The sequence below is a fragment of the Schistocerca nitens genome, chromosome 3 (genome assembly GCF_023898315.1).
Source record: "Schistocerca nitens isolate TAMUIC-IGC-003100 chromosome 3, iqSchNite1.1, whole genome shotgun sequence".
Lineage (NCBI taxonomy): Eukaryota > Metazoa > Arthropoda > Insecta > Orthoptera > Acrididae > Schistocerca > Schistocerca nitens.
In genome coordinates, this window is record NC_064616.1 from 917,377,712 (window position 1) to 917,404,162 (window position 26,451).

At 39.2% G+C, this 26,451-nt stretch overlaps 1 protein-coding gene across 2 annotated transcripts in view; it reads right to left on the reverse strand.

Moving 5' to 3' along the window:
* The window catches only part of LOC126248976 (SRSF protein kinase 3), a 425,825-nt gene that overhangs the window by 168,094 nt on the left and 231,280 nt on the right, over nt 1–26,451 (reverse strand). For both annotated transcript variants that reach the window (XM_049950532.1, XM_049950531.1), the window contains exon 7: nt 12,149–12,311. In XM_049950532.1, coding sequence (XP_049806489.1) covers nt 12,149–12,311 — 163 coding nt within the window. The remainder of the gene's footprint in view (nt 1–12,148; nt 12,312–26,451) is intronic.

Sequence of the window (26,451 nt, forward strand, 5' to 3'; positions counted from 1 at the left end):
TGTGTATTCGTCATCGCCATACTGGCGTATCATCTGGCGTGATGGTATGGGGTGCCACTGGTTACACGTCTCGGTCACCTCTTGTTCGCATTGACGGCACTTTGAACAGTGGACGTTACGTTTCAGATGTGTTACGACCCGTGGCTCTACCCTTCATTCGATCCCTGCGAAACCCTACATTTCAGCAGGATAATGCACGAATGCATGGGCAGAGCCTGTACGTGCCTTTCTGGATACAGAAAATGTTCGACTGCTGCCCTGGCCAGCACATTCTCCAGATCTCTCACCAATTGAAAACGTCTGGTCAATGGTGGCCGAGCAACTGGCTCGTCACAATACGCCATTCACTACTCTTGATGAATTTCGGTATCGTGTTGAAGCTGTATGGGCAGCTGTACCTGTACACGCCATTCAAGCTCTCTTTGACTCAATGCCCAGGCATATCCAGGCCGTTATTACGGCCAGAGGTGGTTGTTCTGCGTACTGATTTCTCAGGATCTATGCACCCAAATTGCGTGAAAATGTAATCACATGTGAGTTCTAGTATAATATATTTATGCAATGAATACCCGTTTATCATCTGCATTTCTTCTTGGTGTAGCAATTTTAATGGCCAGTAGTTTATTAGGAACATTATTAATCTTTATCATTTATTCTTGAGTCACCTTCTTGGGACATGTACTCGCTGTTCTCAGAATTTGGCACTTTTGTTTTAATTATATTTCAAAGACTTTTGTCACAGGTTACTTTTTTTTCATGTTATCATCACATAATGCCTGTTAAACAGATAGTACATTGTGCTGTCCACATGTAAATTGTAAAATTTTTTATGATTGTGATTTTTATACAAATGTTACTTATGACTGTACTGTAATCACTATAATTATTGTTGACTGTCATCATAAAATTATGTGTGTGTGTCATGATTTATATCGTTTGCAGTGTTATATTCGATGCCACATGCATGCTGGCTACTCATGGGAGGTCCCAACTACATATGCCTAGTTTGATGTTTTGTGTGTGCCTGATGAAGGTTGCTGATGTGGAAGAATTACTCTTTTGTATTACTATTCATGAATTTGACAGATCGTGTGATTTTATGGTTCAACACGATTGATGTGCGACTTGCATGAGCCAATTTTTCTAAGTTACATTACGTATGTTTCTGTGTTTATGACATCTTGTAAATTGAGGTTTTGTCATCATTTCTGCTTTTTAATATTTATTTGGGTGCCAGGTGATGGTCACTGATCAAAACTGGTAGCAAATTAATAAAGTGTTCTGATATAGCCAAGTGTCACATGTTTTCTGACACACACAGCCGCTGCTGACAATTACTTGAAGAAAACATTTAACACTATAAAGAGGATGGCGAACATTTCACCAATTTTATAATGTCATTTGACATAGAGAACAAATCCCCACATATGTTTAGGGTCATCATCTTGTTGACGCAAATAAAACTGACCTAATTCCAATATATTTGACTGAAAGCCACACTCGACAACTCGGTTGATGACATTGCCAACGGATCAGAGGAAGAAATTGTCTGTTGATGGGTGATGTACTACACTTGCTCTTGCAAATATTATTTATTCATTTAGTTACTTACTTACTTACAAGAAGATCGCCACCACTGGTTTGCCCATTTGACTCTTGTTCGCTACTTGTGAAGGCTTGTTCTTGCCCTGACATATGATCAATCCTTCTACTTTGGCTGTTTCATCAGCTGGATGATTTCCCAGTAGCCCAATGAGTCCTGGTACTCAGTAGAGTGTTCTCTCTCTACCTTGGTTTCATATCTGCTTTATGGCATTTTAAGTGTTCTAAATCTATAATTCGGTCTGCTAGTCTTTCCCATGCAGCTGGTCAGAGTGGAAGTTTTTACACTAAGATCCTAGCTTCGCTTCAATAGAAAAATAATTATTGCCTCCAGCCAAATGATAGGATTTTGCTCATGAGATGATTTTATTGAAATAATCAATAGTGCATCTAAAGCAGTTCCATTTCAGAGTAACTATACAGATTTCAGATTTCAAGTAAGAGTCACTCGAAAATTTTGAATGTAAAGTGATTCTCTATCCTACTTTATAGCAAAAACTACATTCTGCAACATTATTACATATCAGTAAGATTTACAATAACTTCAGGACATGAATGAGTTCGAAAACAGTCTCTCTTGAGTATTTATGTATTTGTAAACCCCCCCACACACAGACACACACAAAAAATGAGAACTCTTTTTTCTGATTTTTGTGGAAATTTTTGTCACCTTTATGAACTGGACAGCTGAAACAAGATTCTCACTGTGCGTTTATGTTCTGCTTTAGTACGCAATGGGCAGTCACTGAAGCAGGTGCAGTGCTTGTGGTAATAGTGAACTTGCAGCACTTATTCATGACCTGCTCAGGAGCACTGATTTTACCCAACTCCAAGCTATTGATGGCTGGCCGAACTTCCTAAAACATAAGCCTACTATCACTATCCAAGGGCACGTGCAGCTTATGAACTCTTTGGTCACTAAAACATTACCCCACATGTAAAGATGAACTTCCTTCGCACTAACTACTAATGGCCAATATTCATTAGAACAGTTCATTCTAGATAAAGAATTTGTGAGAGTTAGGCCCACAGATTGGAACTATCAGCTCTGGGTATTAAGAAGAACTGGAAAAGGAAGCAAGATCAGTTTTTAAAGACCCATCAAAAGCAAGTCAGGGGTATCTCCAGGGGAAATCTTGTGCAACTCTGACAGTAATTGGAGACAAGAGGATGGGGACTTTGAGATCTACCCTAAATATTTAGTCAGATGAGACCAGAGATGAATGTCTGCCTCATACTCCACCACTTAAGTATCTGGCAAGTGTAGCTACATCTAACTACCCTGCCCAAATCTGTTAGCTGTAGGTAGATGGAAGGAAGGGCAGAAAGATTGAAATTTAACATCCTGCTGACAACGGTCATTATAAATGGCTGTAGTGAGTAGAAATTAGTCTCTCATGTAGATACATGATTTTTACAATTGAAATTGCCTAAGCTGTCAACCTTGCAGTTTCCCGTCTGTGCAAATTTTGGTACATACCCACTGTTGAACAGAGCAGCCCCTACCTTGTATTGTTCACCTAAAGTAACATTACTCTGCACAAGCACCCACATTTTCTCATTCAGACAGAAACTGAGGTAATGAGAATACCGGCATGAAGAATATTTGAGCAGGACAATAGTCCCAGGCCCCCAACCCCCTCTCCCCACATGTAAATAGTTCCAGGTCCCCAACCCCCTTTCCCCCCTCTTCCCCACATGTAAAGATGAACTTCCTTCGCACTAACTACTAACGGCCAATATTCATTAGAACAGTTCATTCTAGATAAAGAATTTGCAATGTTTTATGAATATTTTCCTCAGCTGTAAGGCAAATGCCAGAATCAAACATATTATACACATTTTCCCCAATGATGTTTTCTCTGGTACAATAAAAAAAGAAGGTTTCACAGTTTTACTTGTTCGCATACGTCTTACACTACTCACGGTGTATACGTGGACAAGGAAAACAAGAGCACCTGGATTTTTCCAAGATTTCCCAGTTAAAAATACATTTTCTCCCGGATGAAAATACACTTTTTCCATGTTTAAGTGTCAGTAAACTTTCTATCGGAACTGTAAAAGTTATCAATCCTTTGGATGGCTATGGTTTTATACACCGGCATAGAATTTCTTGGCACTTTAGAAAATGAAACTCAAAGGAAAAAATTAAACACGTTTTGGAAAGCTCTTTGATGTGCAGCAACATGTACGCTGTGTATTTTTGTATAACGAAAGTATAAATGCGAATTCCACCAAACACCAATTGTTGCTTTCTGAAGCATTGAAATCGAGATTGCGATGTGCTCTTGAAAGCCAGTCACAGCTCGTGTCACGTGATCTCGCCTTATGATGACAGCAGATATTCGGAGTATACGACACGTGATGTAGTCAGCCAATAGCTGGTAAGTAGCACACAAATAGGAAAAGTTAATGGTTTAAATTTATATACATAGTGTTGCTACAAGAAAAGCATAGCTTTCACATATAATTTGGTCTCGAAGATTTGTGGGGGCGTAGAACCACTGGCTCACCCCCCAATAACATCGCTACCCTACCACAGCAAGAACAACTGCATCTTTGCCAGATCAGTTCTGTGTAGTAAACGCTATCTGCTACACATATTGTGTATACACTGCAGGAATAAAAGTAGTCATAGTAAGTGACAGGAGTACGAGTGATTATTTATCATTGTAATTACCACGCTCGCTCCCCAAGCTGCAAGAGAAGCTAAGCTTGAACATATAATGTTGATCTTTTTTTTTGCGCGTGTTACACTTTAAGATACATCACACAAATGTGCCAGTAAAATGTTCTGCGCTCGAAATTCTTCTAAATGGCTCGTCCTCAAAGAGTTAGTTTTTAAATAAGAGTCAAATGCTCTGCGATTTAAGAAATTCATCGTACATTCTCGCACATAGTTCATCTCGTGTGAAAGGAAATTTACTTTGGAAGTAAAGCCTAGTTTACACGATGAGACTAGGTTGCAGGCAACTGCGCTACCGGCCACTGCGCATGCGCGCCACGCGTTTGCCCAATTCGTTGGTGAAACTAAACACTTTCAGCGTGTTCAAACTGTGGTGATTCTAGTTGCATGAGTTTTGAGGTTACATGTGTTCATAGAGTGAGGACAAACAGAAATATGAAGTTAGGAACAGAGAATAATGTTTGCTTTTCGGATATCTATGCTTTGTATATGTGTTTATGAGATTTCAGTGATGCTGACTACAAAAATACAAGCAACATATTGCTGCTCCTGACACCGTCATGTCTGATCAGAACATAGATAGTTTCACAATATCTTAGCTGCAGGGCAGAATTTATTGAATTAGGAGCACATATACAACTGAATTAACAAAAATACAACCAAGTACAATTCTGCCTGTGGAAATGCTCTCATCTACAAGACTAAAATCCCATCATTCCAGTTGGCCGACTCTTTTTTAAGGAATATTGTTGACAGGAGGGAAGGCTACACAAATCAAGAAGCTGCATTCTTTATTCAATATCCATCTATTTAAAATGTCGCAGCAGTGCTCCCCATTCACATATGTTTGAGTTTAGAAGTATTGCCACTACAGATCTATCTTCAAGACAGTAATTTCCAAACCATTCTCTTCTTAATGCGGTCTGCTTCGAATAATTATTGCTGTTAATGTTAATAATTATTACTGTTATGTTAATAATTATTAGTGTTGATGATAAGGCATCATCACCAACTAAAACTGCATCTTCTAGCATGCCGAGTTTTCTCAATTGTAATGCATGCAATGTGATACATAACTTCGGTTCTGGCGACGGTGCTTCATGCATTACAGTATCTTTCCCTTACCGCAAAATTAACTCTATTTAGAAGAAATGTGAACAGTTCTGGTGACATTCTAAGATAACTGAAAGAACTTCTTGGGTCTTCTATTATAAATTATTCCATCAAGGCTGCTGAGCAACCGGGCTGATGTCTTTTCTTCATCCAGTCACGAATCTAAACACGTTTCTTATTTTTTCTTATGTGGTGATTCCGCGCAACAAGCTTTAGCTCCATCACAACTCATGTGATGTGCAGCTGCAAAACTTTCATTTCAAACACGACTCTTTGACCCCCAAAACGGAGAAACTGAACTGTACACTGGAGTCGCCGTGTCTACAGTCAAATATGAAACCATTTTAGTGCAACTTATTCCATGCAACGAGTGGCTCAACCCAATGTCATCATGTAAACTATGCTTAATGCTTTTCAAACAACCATTCACAATATTTTCCCGTGACTTGTTAGAAATAGGTTTGTTTCAGCAGTTGCCAGACAGTGCCAGATAACAGGCGTCACCACGCTTGACATAAGAAGCCCGTATGTTCGTACGTGTACAAAATTAAAGGATCTTACATTATGTCATAAAAGAAATAAGACATCAGAGGATACTCCAAGAGCACCGGAATTTCATGAAGCATACTAAAATGCATAATTAGGTTTATAGTGCACATTCGGGCGACCTGATATTATGCTTTTCAGTGTGGTTTTCAGGATGTAAATTTTCTTGGAGTACCAGTAATGTATTATCGCATGTTTGGTTCTTTATTATGGGATAATGCCATACGTGCTAGAAAATGAAAATGTGCACTTGAAATGCAGCGAACAGTTGAAACTAATGAATAGCATGTAATTAAACACTTCGTTTCAAATAAATTTACTGCCTCAATGGAAAATATTAATATAAGCCAAATTTCTTTAGCAAACCAACAAAAATAACTTCATCGTTCTGCAAAGCGATTAATGCTTGACTGTCAGAAAGGCAGAAATAAAATAAGATTCGAAACTAATAACATTTTAGACCTCCACAGTTATGTGAATGTATTTTAATTCTCTTGATGGCTAGTAAATGAAGAGGAAACAGCAAAATCACTAAACGTAAACACGGGTGACGTGGAGACTACGCACCTCCGCACTACAACTCAGACTGCTCTGCACATCTGCCTCACATCTACGATATTTCCAACCCCCCCCCCCCCCCCAAATGTTTGAGATACGATGCCAAAAATTTAAAAAACTGACTTAAAAAAATATTCATTTTATAGGACACATCTTTCTGAATAGTCTGATACATAAAACACATATGTAGTGGCATTCTTCTATCGCACGTCACTGTATTTCGTTCTGTGGAACTTAAATGTGTATATTTTGTAATGGATGCTATCAAACAATATTCACAACAGTGGAAATTAAAATGTGCTGTGGTGCCTCTCACGGTCCCAGTCAGCCAGTTTGACATTCTGCCACTCTTTTTTAAAAAACCTTGCAATTTATACTGGATGGGGTTATTTGTAACTGGAAGAACAAGAACTCTTTAGAAAATTTGCGCTCTTTATTGCATATTAGCAAATAAACTGCTGTTTTGTGAGACATAAAAGGAAATATAGGATACATAAAACCATAAAGACAAGAGACAAGCAAGACAGTACACATTTCTTTAATCCTTAGGTCCTAGTATTTTTTTCTCTCTAATCTTGCTACAGCTTTACATGGCGTGCTTTCCTTTCTGCAAAAGAATCTATTACCTCATCAGAGTTCATCAAATGTTATGCTACATGAAAAATCGAAATGTCATTGTCTAATAATGAAAAAGCTGTTAATACAATTAGTACCCATGAATGGTGTGATTTTTCGATCTGATTACGTCTATTTTGTCACTGCCTGCTAGATGAAACGAAACAGGCCTGACTAATATTGCAGGACTTGTAACACACGTCAAATAAACAAGACTGTTCAGACAGAAATGGTCATTTTTATAGCACGATAGAATATAATTCACAAAGTACCAATATCAAATGCCTATTAGGCCTACTAAAAGCAAAAAGCTTTATGTTAGAAAATAGTTCCACATTTCATTCATACGTTTCAGCTTCTCAAGCATGAGATCGAAAAGCAGTAGTACGAAGTTTTTGTATACATTTGAAATCGTCATATACTTCCACAATCTGTGTGGTGTCCCCGTTTCTTCTCCTCTTCCTCCTCCTCCGTTCTAACAAACAATCTAATCACCACTAATTCTGTAACTATTACTGCCAATGTAAAGTCTCATTCTCTGGTTAACTTCACTAACTCTGCCACAATCAGCAGTTTAGTTATCCCACATTTATTCTCTGGTTAGGTGTTATTACATGTTCGTACAACATGTTCCCTGCGCTACTCCCAGAATTGAACTTAAGCGGCTGCTAGCTGGGGACTGTAAACCTGGCCCTTACTAGTATAGCAATCTGGCCAAAACTTTTCTGTCAAAATTTCATTTTCTTGGATACACCCGGAAAGTAATTTTTCATATCTGTTATTCCTGTTTGTTGTTTATTTTCACTCTGGTAGTCTGAAGCCACGGATTTCGATAGTAGTTACAACAAAGCTGATCATTCGCAAACGTATTCAACCACAAAGCACACAGCTATTGGTATTCACCCGTGCGGCTTCATTCTGCTCAGCTCGTATAGCCCCATCCCCTTTTGTCTGCAGGAAAGTTTATTTCTAGATGTGACCGGGATTCCTCTGGCAGAGACATCACATACACTACGCACGCATTGAAAAATCAACTTATGATTCATTCAGAAATCAACTTAGAATGTGTTAAAAATGTTAAAAAATGAACTGGGATGCGTTTCAAAATCATATGAATAATCGATAGACCAAAGTGCGCTGGACGCTAGGCGCTTTGTGAAACAAGGCTTTTTTCTCAAAAATATGAATTTGGCACCCTCGGCCCCTGAAACTGCCGCTGTGGGCCGACATCACTGGTTTACCCCCTCTCCCTCCACCTGCTCGCTCCTAGACCCAGGCCTGTTGTGCATGCATGAAGCTGGCAGCTTGGGTGCCCCAGCAAAATGTTTCGGGTAGCATCTGGCCGTTTGCTGCTGCTGCTTATACACCTAACAGTCACACTTCTGTAGCCAGATGCAGGAAAACGTACTACTCATACATGACTCAACTGCGCATGAGCCCGCTCGCAACTGCTCGAACGAATCTAATGTTAACAGTTATGATGTCACAATTATCAGAGGCAATTTGTTGTTATGAAGCATTGCATAATTTTCCTAAAGCCTTTGACAAATTTTGCTGTTGGCAGACGCTTGCATGAGCACTGTGTTTTGTTGTTGTACGTAGTGCATTTCCTTTGCAACTTATGTTTTATTTTTGTGTTTTTCTCTCGTTCATGTGTTATTGCTGCAGTATTATTCTGCAGTAGTGAGATACAGTAATATACTTTGTTAGAGCATTGGTTCTCACCAGCCAACATTACACAAATTTAACTGAAAACTAAAACAATGAAGAATTCCTGGAATTCTAAAAAATTCCCAAGTTTTTTTCCGGTTTTCTCTCGGATGAAAAAATTCCCGGGTTTTCCCTGGATCTCCCAGTTGTCCCTGGTCGTATACACCCTGCTACTGTAGTGTAATATGAAGAATGACAAAGTATACCAATAAAATGATTTTAGTGTCCAGATGTGAGAATTACTCCACATATAGGTTTATTGTGGCAGAGAGTAAAACAGTAAAACCTCATTAAAATGTTTCCATATAAAGTGCTTTCCCATGTAAAACTAAAACCAACCCTAGTCCCACAAAACCTTTCACAACAGCCTACATAAAGTGTCTCCAATTTATAGGGCTCCACTCCCATCTAAGATACACTATCCCTTTGTCAGCAGTGTGTTTTCGTGAAGCTCCAGGATGTCCCTTGTCTTCCTGTGAGGGGGGATGGGAGGAGGGGAGGGGGAGGAGGAGGAGATTAGTGTTTATTGTCGCATCAACATCAAGGTCATTAGAGACAGAGCACAAGCTCCGATTAGGGATGGATGGAGAAGGAAAGCAGCCATGCCATTTCAAAGGAACTATCCCGGCATTTGCCTTAAGTGATTTATGGGGGTTGGGTTCTTTGGGGGAGGAGACCAGACAGCGAAGTCATCAGTCTCATCAGATTAGGGAAGGACAGGGAAGGAAGTCAGCCATGCCCTTTCAAAGGAACCATCCCGGCATTTGCCTGGAGCAAATTAGGGAAATCACGGAAAACCTAAATCAGGATGGCCGGACGCGGGATTGAACCATCGTCCTCCTGAATGTGAGTCCAGTGTGCTAATCACTGCACTACTCCACTTGTTGGTGATGGGGGGCTACATCAGGTAACACAAGGGAAAAGGTGGGATGCTATTAACTGGACATGGGAAATCTCCCTCCTAGCCACATTCCACACTTTCAGCTGTCAACCACATTCCACTTTTCGTTATGTGAGTAATCCACATACAAAAATAATTCATTATGACCAAATAAATTACTGAATTACATATTCAAATGACACTGACATTAAAATTTTGCCTGCGTACAATTACTTCTCCCCTCTGTTCTCTCAATATACCACCCCCACATATAATGAAATGCTCTAAAGTTTCCAGCTGGGTGGCAATGCTGAGATACCACAACCATTTTGAGAATTGTTGTAGTCATCACACTGGCTGCAAACCTGAGAGCTTTTCATCAATAATACACCCGGATAGTCTTTATTCATACATACTGACATATTACTTTCACTTCCTCTCTACATTTTCTACATCTTCCTCTTCCTTCCCCAAGAAGGCAACTCTGGTTACCAAAACATAAGATTTGTCATTTACTTAAGGAGCCCAATTATAATATTTGTTTTTGGTGGAAAGACCTACTGTTCCACATTAAATGCACATTCAAAAATAAATAAGTAAATAAGAGAACCACATGAACTCTATACAAACAGCAATTACATTTGATTATTTATGTAACAACACAGGATTTTCATACAAGATGGCCAAGGAGGAATGGTCAATCTTCAGGGTATGATAGGAATGAGCATTTGAAGCAAAAAACCTTCATATGGACATATCCCCTATTCTGAATGGTTTCTGAGATATGGCATATTTCATGTACATTGCCAGTAGTTTTCTGTATTATTCAGTACATTGTCAGGTTTACACATGTACAACAGACAGTAAACATTACAAAACATATTTTTCAAAGCATCAATTGAAAAACACGCATTTTTAACACAGTCAACTGTAATCACTACTACACATCAGATTACAGCTGTTGTACAGTTCACAACAAACGATACAACCCAATGTCAACTCTGATGCATTTGTGCGCTCTTAGGAGAACATGTTGTGTTGTTTGTCTGAGTACCCCTATGTGTTTCCTAATGAGGACAGCAGCATGCACGATGCAACCAAGCAGTTCAGCTCATGTATTCACTTTTAGTTTGTACACCTCAGACTTCATCCAATCCCATAAACAGATCTAATTGTGTAAGGTCTGGCAATCTTGGTGGCCAATTAATTGTACTACCATGACCAATCCAGCAATAGGATAAGTGCAGAGGGGCTATGTCAATGCTGGAAGTACATTGCAGTCCATGTGGCCAAAGGAACATCCTCGAAGTGTTCAGCAAACGAATTTTCCAAAACAATTCTCTCTCCACATTTGCTTGTCTAAAATGACTGGACCTGTCAAGGAGTTACTGATCATGCTGAACCAAAACGCTGATTGAAAAACTGTCTTGGAAATTGGTATCCACTGTAGCATGTGGAGTTTCCAGCAATCATTGATGATTATTACATACATTGTTGATTCCATTCCATGTAAATGTGGCATCATCAGTGAATAGTATTAATGGAAGCAAATGATAGCTGTCATTTAATCAGACAAAAAAAAATCCAGCTGTGCAGCATTGTTACCGATGTGAAGATAGTGGACACACTGTATGTGAATTGTGTCCAAGTTTTCCGCATGTAATATCACCATCACATGTCTGTGGGACATTTATACATGCAGAAAATCACCCTGTGCTGGTAACAGGACTATGCTGCACCATTCCAACAATATGTTACTGTTCTTGCACTGGCTGTTCAACAACATGTTCAGAACAAAAATGAGAACATGCAAAAATACCTGCTTCATGCGATGTGCTGAAAACTCTGATAAATACCAGACAATCAGGAATTTGATGTGCCCGAAAGTGCCAACAGTATTCTTTGCAAGCAGAATCTGTAAACATACACCATATCTGCATATTCTTCATTAGTGTATACATATGGCATTTTAGGAAGTGTGTGTACAAACACAGTTGACCAATGCTTCTCTCTGATATACTCTCAATCCCTCACACTACTTCACTCAAAACACCCCATAGACAACTGTGCATTCAGTGAACTAGTTTATTGGTAAAAACACATCCCGAGCAAAGATGTTGCAAACAACAAGGTAGGTTGGGCTAGAATAAAACGTCAAAGAGTTGGGGTGGGTAAGACAAACACTTAAGAGCCACCAGCCCACGAACAAATGTACATTAACTATGTTCTCTCTCAGAAACCATTCTGAATAGATCGTATGTCTTCTTCATATGAACATTCCTGTCATATCCCTCAATACTGACCATTCCTCGTGGGACAACCTGTACAAGAAAATTATATAAAGTTTTAAAAATTCTAATTTATTCTTTGCTATGTCATGTTATGAAATTTTCCATCAACAGTCCATCACAATTGTTAAAAATGAATTTTTATCATACCTAATGACCCAGGGAGCTTCAAACCCATTTTATGCCATTGGGTAGCTTCTGCAGCTAGTTTTCGTATGTAACTTTCATCAACACACAGGAGCACATTTTCTGGCTTAATATCTGTGTGTATTATTTTGCACTTGACATGCAAATAATCTAGGCCTTCTAAAACCTATAAATGAGACAGTAATATCTGAATTACTTACTAGCAAGAAAGAGACACAAAATTAGTTGCCATGGTTTTTAAATGAATATGAAGTTTATTAAAAAACATCAGTTTTCAAACACATTTATACAAAAAACTAGAAAAAAAACATTTTATGTTTTTAGTTATTACACACACACACACACACACACACACACACACAATATTTATCATCACATACACAAAATGCAAAACATTAAACTTGTTATAAGAATTTGTTTAATTTTAATAGCTTATGTAATGTTAATATACCACAATTCTGTTAAAAGTGTATTGTGTAAATGAAAACTATCAATTAAAATATAGAAAGGAAATTTGCTAAAGATCAGGGGATGTATTACAAATGCCTCTGACCAAGAAGAACCATTGTGCTCTTTTGCATTAACATTGGTGAACGACAGAAAGCCAGAATCGTGATGTTATATGAAGTAAATTACTTGAAAAGCAAACTGTAGTCCTAGTCATTCAGTGAACTATCTCTGTCACAGAATTAGGTATAGCACAGTTCCACTTGAACATAGCATATGTTGTTACCATACATTGGAAGGATGGAAAATGGTCAGAGACAAACTGCTAATTTCATTGAATTTAAGGAGATAGGAGTGAGTGTGTCCATGGCAAAGATGTCACTGTACTCACTGAATATTAATTTACACTGTAACTCGAGAGACAGAATGCGAAGGACAGTGGGATTCCACTATTCCGAACTATCTCATTTACGGGTATAAACATGGTGATGGTATCACATTGCCTGAGCATTCAGTTACCTATGCTCATTAATACTTAAACCCAAAGAATCTAAACCAGCAATTATTTTAGCAAAAAAATTGTATAGAATATCACCAAAAATAACCAACTACGAATAACATTTTGACACATACCAAAAGAAATAAATTAATACCCACATAAGAAAAGAAGTAAATTAATAGAATGTAAAACATTTCTTATGCAATTGACATCCGATATTTTTTCATACCATGTTGACTCTTGGAGATAAATGACTAACAAAAACTTCACTCTTGGATAGTCTCATAAAAGCCTCTACCCACACGAAGCCTACCACCCATCAACAGTACATCAAGTCCAACAGTTGACATTCCTTCCATACTAAAAGGTCTCTTCCTTACAGTCTGGTCACATACATATGGTGCATCTGCAGTGATGAGGAATCCCTGGCATAGTATGATGAAGGCCTTACTAAGGTATTCACCAAGAGGCACTCTCCACCCAACATAGATCAGAAAAAAAAACTCCCTCACCATATTCCATCCAGTCCCTCTTTCTCCACCATTTCCATTAACCGGCTGTAGAGGAACACTCCTCTAATTACCCAACATAACCCCAAACAAGAAAAATTTAAACAAATCCTCATACATGGCTTCACCTAACTTTATCACCACCTTAAAATAAGGAATACCCATCCCAAAAGCCTTCTCAACTTTCCAAAAAATGATATTCCACTGTCCACACAATCTATGACACACACAACGGTCCGCCCAAGGTGCCACAAGGCCCCAAATGTGAGCAACTTTTGTTATTTAAATTTTACAAAGAAGTCGCCTTTTTGTCCATCGCCTGTTCCCTGATATGACAATGATTGACTGGTTCATTCTGAAATAGGCCAAATCATCTTCAGCAAAGCTGCCCTGCCAATCAAATCACAACACAGTACTGACTCTTGAAACTTAGGGCTCTCGGAGCTGTAGCCAAAAAAACATCTTGCTCTCCTGTTCTGAGCCACCGCTTGGAGCGGACGCTAAGCGGCGTAATTTATTTACCTCTGCATTTCCCTTTTCATTTGAGATGGCTACTGAATTTGCCTTCTCTTGTCCCCTTGGCAATCCTCACCACATAATCTTCATGAGCAAACATTTTTCCTGAGACACTGAAAAATGCTGTTGTCAAGCCCCTCCATACAAAAGGTTTAGGGGAGACGTCAATAACTACTGACCTGTTCCACTGCTGACAAAATTTTCCAAAACTTTTGAGAAGGTGATGAGTTTATAACAGTATCTCACCTGTGCAACAATAATATGCTCTGTTAATCACAGTTTGGATTTCAGAAGAGTTGTTCTACTGAGTATCCATTTACATGCTCACTCAACAAATTTTACAAGCATTAAATAACAAGAGAGTGCCACTGATACTTTCTGTGAGCTATATAAGGCATATGACTAAGTGAGTCACAATATTCTCCTAGATAAACACAGGTTTTATGGGACACATAATGTAGCAAATCAATGGATAATATCGTATCTAACCAAAAGAATGCAGAACACGTTATACTTTTTTCAACCATAGTTGTCTGTGGTCATTATTCTGAGTGGGGGAGATATCATCTATGGGGGTTCCCAAGGCTTAATCTTCCGTCTGCTGTTGTTCCTCATACACACAAACTATGCTCCATCTAATAAACAACAAGCAGAATTAGTTCTTTTTTCAGAAGACACTAGTACAGCAATTATTCCTGGCACACATACAGAAATGGAAGAAATCATAAACAATGTTGTTAAAAGTATCATTTACAGCTTTTATGGATCACAACATATTCAGCTCTGTACATCTAGCAGTACTACACCCATGGTAAGTTTGACACATGGGGAGGAAGTAATAAATTGGTGGAAATTGCCCAAGTCTTATATGTTCACACTGACGAAAATTTAAATTGGGAAAAAAAGCACATTTTTAAACTCCACATTTGCACTTACAATCATTGTAAATCTAGGGGAGAGGTAAATCAGTAGCTTGAAATATTTTGCATATTTTCATTAAATAATATTAAATGGAATGAGGATCTGGGGTAGCTCATCTTTAAGGAAGAAAGTCTTCTTTGGTCAACAACACGCTGTAAGAATAAAATGTGATGCTCACTCATGATCATCTTTTAGAGATCTGTTTAATGAGTTAGGCATTTTGATTACTGCTTCACAATATATTTTTTTCCTCATGAAGTCTGTTGTAAATAATCCACTGCAGTTAAAAAAGAACAATGATGTACACAGTTACAATACCAGTACTGATAACATAAAGACTGTTATTATTTACATGTGTACAAAGTGCATCTCATGCCTGCTTGTGTTATGAAAATCGGTGCACCCACTCGACAGTTGAAGTTGTCTTTAGCACATAAAGGGGTATACAATGCTGAAAAAAATTTTTTGATTACTTACCCACTAATATAAAAGGTCTGACTGACAGCACATTAAAATTTGAAAACAAACTGACCCCATCCTCTATAAGAATTTCTGTTATTCTAATGTGTAAAATGTGGTGAGTAGGAATTACTAACTCAAACCTAAATATTTAATACCATTAGTAGTAGTAGTAGCAGTAGTAGTAGTAAAACTTATAAATGGTTATCAAGTTGGCATATTTACAATTTAATGCGTGAACTGAATGTAAAATGACTCATTCCACATCATTACAATTTATTGTACAAATGATCCAGCGAACAGGAAATTAACTAACTAACAAGCAAAAGAACAGCCTGAAAGAACATTTTACATAAATGCCACCTCAGTTAGGCCACCTATAAAAGCAGAAATTGAAAAGAAACTTTAACACCTGTGTAAGGCAGATCGGGTTGTATTGTACCCCACATTCTACCTGAATTTGCAATTTTGAAGGATAGAAACAGCTTCCAGCAACTTCCATAACGCACCACAAGATTCCTACAGGTGATGCTAGGTCTACAGCTCATAAACCATATCACACACACAGCCAACAGTAGAGAAAAATATTTCAGATTTGTTAGCAGCAGGAATAATCCAACATTCTTAAAGTCACTGGGTGTCACCTACAGTAACTGTCCCCAAGAAAACCAGCAATGGAAAGAAGGCTTATCGCATTTGTGTAGACAAGAGAGCAGTCAATAAGGTCACAAAACTGGATACTTATCCCATTCCAAGGACTGATGACACTTTGGTTCATCTTGGCAAATGTAAATTCTTCACCAGCTTATATATGCAGTCCAGCTACTATCAAATTCCTATAGCGATGAAATATTGGGAAAAGACAACCTCTGTTGTGCAATGTGGGCATTACAAATACTTTCGTCTCATGAATGCCCTTGCTACATTTCAGTGTTTTCATGATTTATTTTTACGGGGTTTAAAGCCGACCACGTGTCTGTATACCTGGATTACATAACTGTTTTTTCAAGTATGATGAGAGAGCATGCAGTATGACTGAGAAATGTGCAAACTCATGTTAGTGATGCTAATCTAAATTTGTAATTAGAAAAGTGCATTCTGCAAGATCGCTATCACAAGGGCACTATTTAGATTATATAATCTCACCGGATGCTGGGAGACCAGACCACAATTAACTGGCACACTGAACCATTTTCCTGTGCCAAAAAATGTTGAAGAATTGCAATCATTCCTTGGATTAATAAATGTCTGTTGTCGTATCATGCAGACCTATGCAGTTACCATGAAACCTGTCTCAAAATTATTGACGCAATAACTCCTTGACAGTGGACTGCAAGAGCCCATGTTAAAACCGAAAGAAAGTCTTAAAATTTCACCTGTCTTGGTTTATCTGGATTTTGCAGTACCTTTTCTCCTATTGTGTAATGTGAATGATGTAACTATTGGCTCATTTTGAGTCAAATACAAGAAGGCGAAGAAAAACCAGTTAGTTACAAATCATGTCAGCTGAATCGAGCTGAGCAGTACTATAGTACTACAGAAAAGGAACTTCTGGCACTTGTTTATTGGCACTCATTACTTTCAGTGTTAGCTTTATGGACGACAATTCACAGTAATTACATATCAGGAGGCTGTACAATGGTTTTTGAGTTTAAATGAACCCAGCAGTAAACTTGTTAGATGGGCCTTAAAACTTAGTGAATATGACTACAATCTACAAGGTCAAACACAAGCCTGGCAAGTTAAATCAGAATGTGGACATCTTGAGTAGACAAATTAAGATCCTGCAAGTAGACAATGTGCTTAATGAGGAATTAAAAACAAATTCAGTGTTGACCGTAAGACATGTGTTTCCTTGCCAGATTGTAGTACAAGAGATGACATTTTATACAACAAAAACACCTCTTGGAGAATGGATAGTATTTCCAAAGACTATGCACAAGTGTGTACTGCACCAATGCCACAGTAGCACACAGGCATGCCCCAATAGAAAAAGTGCTTCACATGTGCGTGTGGAAGAATTAGTTCAAAACGATCTTCCTTGCACTAACAGATCACAAGGACGAAGACCAAATATATATCTTCAAATTTTACCTGAGGCAGCAGGACCTTTTCAAATCACAGCACTTGATATTGTGGAACATTTTCTCATGACAGCATAAAATAATAGTGCATGTTTTATCTTTCCCCCCCCCCCTCCCCTCTCCCCACCATGAACCAGGGAACTTGCCATGGTGGACTGGCTTGCATGCCTCAACAATCCATATAGCTGCACTGCAGTTGCAACCACAATCGAGAGGTATCTGTTGAGAGGCCGGACAAATGTGTGGTTCCTGAAGGAGGTCATGCAGCCTTTTCAGTAACTGCATGGGCAACAATCCGGATGGTTGATCATCTAGTCTTGTAATATCAACCAACATGGCCTTGCTGTGGTGGTATTGTGAACAGTTGAAAGCAAGGACAAACTACAGCTGTTAACTTCTCCTGAGGGCTTGCAGCTTGAAAGTACGGGTAAGTCACGGATGGTATCCTCTTGGGTAAAATATTCCTGAGGTAAAATAGTCCCCAATTCAGATCTCTGGTTGGGGGTACTCCAGAAGATGTCATCATTAGGAAAAAACAAACAAATGAACCTGGCATTCCATTGGTTGAAGTGTGTAATGTTTGACACCTTAACCCTCTAGTCATGTGCGACAAGGATGTGTATGTTCCGTTCGTTCCGGATCATTTTGCAGTGCCTGCAATCATCATGTCAGACATAATTCCTGATGTGTTTGAACATCAGAATTTGCAATTTTCCCACTGATTATTTTTCTGTTGCTCTGGGAAATCATGGACTATTTTCCACCATCAATTTTTTTTCTGTTGCTCTGGAACATAGGAAATCACCATTTTTCTGTCTGAAACATTGAGAGATGCCTTTTTTGCATTCTCGGTCTCGCTCACATACTTACATATATACCTTCCCCATGCAACAATTCTGCCCACATTCCAGAGCTTGTGTATGGAACCTCGGTTTAAGATATTCAACACACAGAAATTTTATCAATAAATTAATTCTACTTTTATAACATTGAACATTGCTATAATGCTATCCTTACAAATATTCGAATTATCAAATAATCCCAACAATCAGTCATTTCGGCTTGACAGAGATACCTTACAGCAGCAAGATCATGTACTCTTCTTTTGTGCCAACAATAGGTCATGACCAGCTTTATACTCCTGCAGGATTCAGTAACAGAGAACGAGTCGACGAGTATGAAGTGACAGAAGCGCCACAGCTCTCAGACTTGTCATACTCGCAGGACTCCAGGGGGAATGCGGGAAGCCCATAAGTATTTATATAACAGCGGAATCTTGATTTGTGAAGTATGCAATTCACAACACAAAACTCATACTCGCTCTATTTCTGATCTCTACTAAGCAGGAATAAAAATAGAGAGAACAATTTTAAGAATATAGAAGCATATACAACTAGGGTAAGATAGTGCCTACAGGAAAATTAAGGAGGCCTTTGGGGGGAAGAGAAGCCGCTTTATTAATATCGAGATCTCAGACCGAAAACTTGTACTAAGCAAAGAAGTCAGCACTGAAAGGTGGAAAGAGAATATAAATGAGCTATACAAGGGAAATGAACTTGAAGGCAGTATTATAGAAAGGAAAGAGGATGTAGATGATGATGATGATGATGATGATGATGATATAGGAGGTATGATACTGCAAGATGAATTAGATGGAGCACTGAAAGACCTAAGTCAAAACAAAGATCTGGAGTACATAGCATTTTGTCAGAACTGCTGATATCCTTGGGAGAGCCAACCATGACAAAACTATTCCATCTGGTGTAAGAGAGGTATAGGACAAGTGAAATATCCTCAGACTTCAAGAGGTATGTAATAATTCCAGTTCCAAAGAAAGCAGATCCTTACAGTTGTGATTATTACCGAATTATCAGTTTAATGAGTCATGGCTGCAAAATGCTAACACAAATTATCTACACACGAATAGAGAAATTGGTAGAAGTTGACCTCAGGGAAGATCAGTTTCCGTTCTGGAAAAATTTTGGAATACATGAGAGAATATTGAGCCTGTGACCAATCTTTGAAGGTAAGTCGGGAAAAGGCAAACCCTTTAGACTTGAGGATAGCTTTTGACAATACTAACTGGAATGCACTCTCATTCTGAAGGCAGCAGGTTTAAAATACGTGGAATGGAATGCTATTTACAACTCATACAGAGACCAGACAGCAGTTATAAGAGTCCAGGAGCATGAAAGGGATGCAGTGGTTGAGAAGGGAGTGAGACCTGGTTTTAGGGGTCCCCAATGTTCGTCAGTCTCAGCCAACTGAGCAGGCAGTAAAGGAAACCAAAGAAAAATTTAGAAATGGAGTTAAAGTTCAGAGAGAAGAAATATAAACTTTGAAGTTTGCTGATTACACTGTAACTATCTCAGAGACAGGAAAGGACTTAGAAGAGCAGTTCAGTGGGATGGACAGCATCTTGAAAGGAGGATATAAGATGAAAATCAACAAAAGCAAAACAAGGTTAATGGAACACAGTTCAATTAAATCAGGTGATGCTGAGGGAATTAGATTAGGAAATGAGAAACTTAAAGCAGAATATGAGATTTGCTATTTGGACATTAAAATACGAGGGCTATCCACAAAGTACATTACGTTTTGGAATTAAAAATAAATAAAGTATTGGAAATTTTTTTTATTATATACATATGAAAGCCACACTTAAATACTACTTTTCTACATAGTTGCCATTTAAATTAAGGCACTTATCGTAGTGATGGACGAGCTCGGAAATTCCTTCGTCGTAAAATTCGGCCACCTGCGCCTTCAACCACATGGTTACCTCTTCTTGAAGCTGTGCGTCGTCATCAAAACGCTGCATAGCCAACCACTTCTTCATTGCTGGGAATAAGTGGAAGTCGCTTGGTACCAGGTCAGGACTGTACGGCAGATGAGGAAACAACTCCCACTTAAAAGATTCGAGAAATTCACGAGTGGCATTTGCCGTGTGGGCCCGGGCGTTGTCGTGAATCAGCAAGATCTTTCAGCCCAACTTTCCCCTGCGCTTGTTTTGTATTGCTCTTCTGAGGTTGTGCAGAGTTTGGCAATATCTTTGAGATTTTATTGTAGTGCCTCTTTCCAGCAAATCCACAAAAATCACACCTTTTCTGTCCCAAAAGACAGTCATTACATGGTTGAAGGCGCAGGCGGCCGAATTTTACGATGAAGGAATTTCCAAGCTCGTCCATCACTACGATAAGTGCCTTAATTTAAATGGCAACTATACAGAAAAGTAGTATTGAAGTGTGGCTTTCATCTGTATATAATAAAAAAAAATTCCAATACTTTATTTATTTTTAATTCCAAAACATAATGTACTTTGTGGATAGCCCTCGTAACTGATGAGGGCCAAAGTAGAGATGATATAACATTCAGGCTGGCAACAGCAAGAAAAGCATTTCTGAAGAAGAGAAATTTGTTAACATCGAATACAGATTTAAGTGTTAGTAAGTCCTTTCTTAAGGTATTTGTCTGGAGTGTAGCCATGTATGGAAATGAAACATGAACAATAAACAGTCCATACAAGAAGAGAGAGGAAACTTCTGAAACGTGGTGCTACAGAAGAATGCTGAAGATTATAGTGCATTTAAAATTAGTGATACTTTTGATGTTTGGCTCACCAGAAGGGACATGACACCATTTCCCAGGTAACACCAATGGCAAGCTGGCTTTCCCTACCACTCTGCCAACTGTTCGATTGGTAAAGTACCCCCGTTGCCATGCCAGGAATAAACAGTATCATGTGGTGTCATGCTTTAGATGCTTCTGCGTTCGTTAGTTCTCTTTGTCAAGTGTTACTTTTTGTCGTTGAAGTGCTCTGCAGTGGTCAGGTGTTGTGAACGAGTGTTTTTGTGTTGGCGGTGCATTGATGATAACAGTGCAACATGTCTGAACACAAGATTCGCAGTAAGAGAGGTCGTCCAAGAACATGTTCATCGACTATGAAGATATCGAGCATTGGAAGGGAAATTCCAATCCATGGTCAAGGTCACGAATTTGTGCGCTATGTGTGCCCTTATTCTGAACTCGAGTGCAATAACGGCAGTCCGATTTTAGATGTTACAAAATTCGTGGACAGAACAGCTGCTGCACACAACATTCATTGACTTACAGTGATGAGAATTGGCAAGAAGGACGAAAGAAAGGAAGACCCGAGTGAAGAAGCAACACCAGGTCATTCTTTATTAGAAATGCCAGGCAAGAAAAGGTGTTACTATAGTCAGGTAAAGAAGACGGATGCATTTCAGCAGGATGCAATTTGCAGATGTGTATGCTTATTATCAGCACAAGGAACACCCTACTTTAAATAAATACTTTTCAGTCTCAAAGAAGCAGAGCTGTTCAATAGAGTAGGTCGTCACCTTGAAATTGTTTACACGAGCTTGGTTTTCGTCTCAGATATTTATCATCGAGAGAAGTGACATAGTGGCCTGGAGAGGCCGATATCTGCATTCAGTGAAGAACATTTCGTTCGTATACACTGTGTGGAAGGACGAGACATGGATTAATGTGTGGCGCATGTTGACAAGGGGTGGACAGATCACACAGCACAAGGAACAGTGAAAGCACCTACAGGCAAGAGTGACAGAATAATCGACCTCCACGCTGGCTCTGCTCGTAGCTTCATTCGTTTATTCATTCATGTATCTATTGCTATTCCGTTCCAGAAAGCAAGTAATTACCATGAGGAAATGAGTGCCATGGTTTTAATGGAGAGGTTTTCCAATGTTCTGCTGCAGAATATTCCTCCCAATGTAACAATAGTAATGGACAATGCAGTGAAGGAAAGCATATATTTTGCTCAGGGTGCAAAGAAATGTTCCATCCGATAAAGCTGAACCTGGCATGAACAAGACAGAGTTAATGGAACTTGTAGCGCTTTACAAGCCAAAAGCTCCACACTGTGAGGTCGATGAACCAGCTACCGATAAAGGGCAAAATGTCATCCGACTTCCTTCATATCATGCTCATTTAAATATTATCAAGAACATATGGGTCTAGGTGAAAGGTAATGCAGTAAAAAACAAAAAGTACTTTATGCTCAGTGAGGTTGAAACGCTAACTAAAGGAGCCATTGCAAGCGTTACCCCGCAGGACTGGTTTTGCGTTGTCAGCCATATGAAGAAAGTAGTTGAGGAGACCTGGATTTGTAAAGGGCTGCTGGCGGAACAGATTGAAGAGAGGATCATTTCAGTCAGAGCCAGCACCAGTTCCGAGGAAGAGGACAGCAATGGTTCTTGCACTGGGGTTGCACCATTTACACCATAACTGTGAGTATGTATGAAAGATCATTGATTTAACTGCTCTGTTAATTATCGTCATTTCTTTACACAAAAGAATGTTTGCCTGATGGCCACTAATCTTCACAACCTAAGGTAGGTGCAGCTTTATTGCCACCTCCTGATGCAATCGGCACATGTTGGCAACAACGCTTCCCCCTGCGGAACTGTCTAAAGTCGCAACTTATTTTAAACACACTATAGATGGGTATGTCATGTACTAATGAGGAAGTACTAAATAGAACTTGAGAAGGAAGAAATTTCTGGGTCAACTTCACTAAAAGAAGGGATCTGTTGATAGGACACATTCGGATACATCAAGGAATTGTCAACTTAGTAAATCATAGAGGAAGACCAAGAGATGATTACAGAAAACAGGATCAAATGGATGTGGGTTGCAGTAGTTATTCGGAGATGAAGAGGCTTGTCCAGGATCGAGTAGCTTGGAGAAACTGTTAAGGAAACAACATCCTTGGTGCTATCTAGTGGGCTTCTTGGAAATTTGTAGTGTAATGTAGTGCCACTAGATGTCATGGGCATTCACTTATTACTGGAGTACATGAAAAGGATTTGGAGCACTCAGCTGGCAGTACAGTGCAAGCAGAAGCACATTTGTAATCAATATGCACAATTTGTATTGCCTCCTTTTTACTTAGCCAAAGAAGCCTTGAAGCCACTATTAGACAGTGATTCTGAAATCAGCTGTGAAAGTGAATCTGACAATGATTCATTACCATGACCTAGAGCTTCGGCACAACAATCACCTTCTGCTGGCCAATCAATGACTTCAGACATACCCATGTCTTCAGGCACATAATTGTTTTCTGGTCTTTCAACAGTACCAATACCAGGAATATCTGACCACTCATCTGAAGCCAAAGAGGGCAACAAAGAAGAAACCACACCTCCACATATATAACAGAACTTCAAATTCAAGTGTGACAGTTTACACATACACTGACAGCGTTGCGCCGCATTCACCTTGACGGCGCCCGATTTCAGGTGACGGGTGGTGTCTGGCCGGTGGCCAGTACCACTGCAGCATGAGGAAACGCTCTAGCATAAGCTGTTCTGATCACGACACAGCCACAAACTGTCCAGCGCAATTGTTTCTGTAGGTATTTATTATTACTGGTGGGTATCAATCAGATTCCTAACTTTAGACAAGTGACGAAATGTGGCTTAAAAAAAATAAAATAATAATAATAATAATAATAATAATAATAATTACAGCTGGTGGCGAACACGCAACTACGAGTTTAGAATGCACGATAATTACCACTACACCATGGGCTCACACAACACGACAACATCTCGGAAGTACACAACACTTCCTCCTGACACTTCCACATCTTACAGCAGGGCCGGCCAGAAATTCTGCACGCGTGCGGTGCTCCTGCACATGTGCAACTTCCGGGTCACAGCGTGCATGCTGCAGCCGTCGGCGTTCATGTAGTGTCGGCGTTCATGTAGTGCATGTTATTACGCACAGATGTCGCTTCATCCACTTGCTGGGATACTCTGTACCGGCACATTCTAGTGCTCTTTAAACTTCTTGCCAGCCAACCATGGGAAGGTATTTCAAGTATTAAACATTTAAAATACTGTCCCAGTCTACTCATTGAGACGTCTACTTTTATGTTAACAGTTTAACCCAGTAAGACAAGTAATACAGTTAACAACCGCGGGTTTTTATTAAGGCAGTTTGACTGACAGCACGTAAATACGCGTAATGTTTTTGATGTAGTATTTAAGAAAGAGAGCACTTAACAACTTCCAATGAACCTTATTCATGATTTCAAATAACATTAAACTAATGCAACATTTCCTATAACTAATTCTCGGTGCCCTCAGTTACACCCACATAATTTGTGTCTCACTGACCTCTGAACAGAATGATAACCACAGACCTCTCGATGATCACTTGATATTTCAATACCGTTATTGCTATATCTTTCGTCAGTTCCGTCTGAAATCTGCATAATAACCAACAATTAGATGAATGTTATGGTTTATCGACTTCAGCTGAGTGTAGCCATTCACACATTTAAAAAAAACCTAAATGTAAGTATCCATTGGAACTATCAGTTTAATGACTTATTTTCCTGATAATAATGTAACATGGAGCAGAGTGAGGCAATAATACACAGTTAGTAAACAATAGTTTTTAATTATGAAAGGAATAAATCCAAACATGTTTATCACTGGTCACGAGAAATGATATAGTTAATATCGGGCACAAAAGCACGGCTCATTGACAGACGCAAGCAGTTGCGAAGATTTTCATCACTTATGCTTCATCGAAACATTGATTTATTCATTTTCATCACCAAGAAGAATATTTCACAAACATATGTCGACCCGAACATGGACATAACTCTCACGGCTTTTTGGTGCAGGCGTGGAAATTCTTGTTGTGAAAAATTTTCGTAGAATTCTTTTGTACTTCGCACTGCAAAGAACTTGTCCTTCAGTCTTGTATTGCACTTTAGGTCAATCAGTTCCATCTGTAGATCATTCGGAACATCTTCAACTGTCGATGAGAACGTCCGAGCAAAGAGGTGAATGACAGGAGACAAACTCGTAACATCAGCAAATCATGCTCAAAATTGTTCCTTAATTTTCACAATTCTTGAAATCTAGCACTTTCATGGACCAGTCCAACAGTCGGGAAATGTGCAGTGTTTTCTTGTCAATAGCTGGCTCTCCCAAAGCGCAAGCTTCCTTTCAAAGGCATTTACTTTTTCCAACATGTCAGAAATTAAATTATTTTCACCTTGCAAACTGACGTTCAGGCTGTTCATGTGAGACGTAATTTCCACAAGAAATGCAAGGTCTGATATCCAACAAGGGTGTTCCAACATAGGTTCACTTTTTCCCTTCTCATGTAAGAATGTTACAATGGCCAAACGTAAATCAAAAAATATTTTCAGCATTTTACCTTGACTGAGCCAGCGTACTTCGGTATAGTAAGGTATGTTGCCATACTCCGTTCCTAATTCCTCCAAGAACCGCTGAAACTGGCGATGCGTAAGCCCATGTGTCTCCAGATAGTTTACAGCACGCACAACTATTTGCATGTTTGCTAACATTACTGATTTTGCACAAAGCGCCTCTCGATGCAGAATGCAGTGAATTCCATACAACGTCTCATCTGTGCACCCTAGCTTTTTGCGCATCAGTGCTATGAGTCCTCTCTGATGGCCTTGCATTGATGGTGCTCCATCCGTGGCCACTGAGACTAACCGATTTAAGTCCATACCGACACCATCAATCGCTTACTCAACAGCTTGAAGTAAGTCCGTACCTGTAGTAGTCCCTTTCAAAGGTAATAAGTCCAAAACGTCCCCTGTTACACAAAGTGCGTTATCGGCACCTCATATGTATATCACCACCTGGGCTGTATCTGTAAGATCTGGTGCTTCATCGAGCGCAACAGAGAAAGCAACAAAGTCTTTATCCTCATTTATTAGCTGCCTGTGCACATCACAGGACATAGCACTAATATGCCTTGTCACTGTTTGTTTGGATAGACTGATTTCTTGAAACCTGCTAACATTCGTGAGACACACTAGTTCTACAGCATCAATCA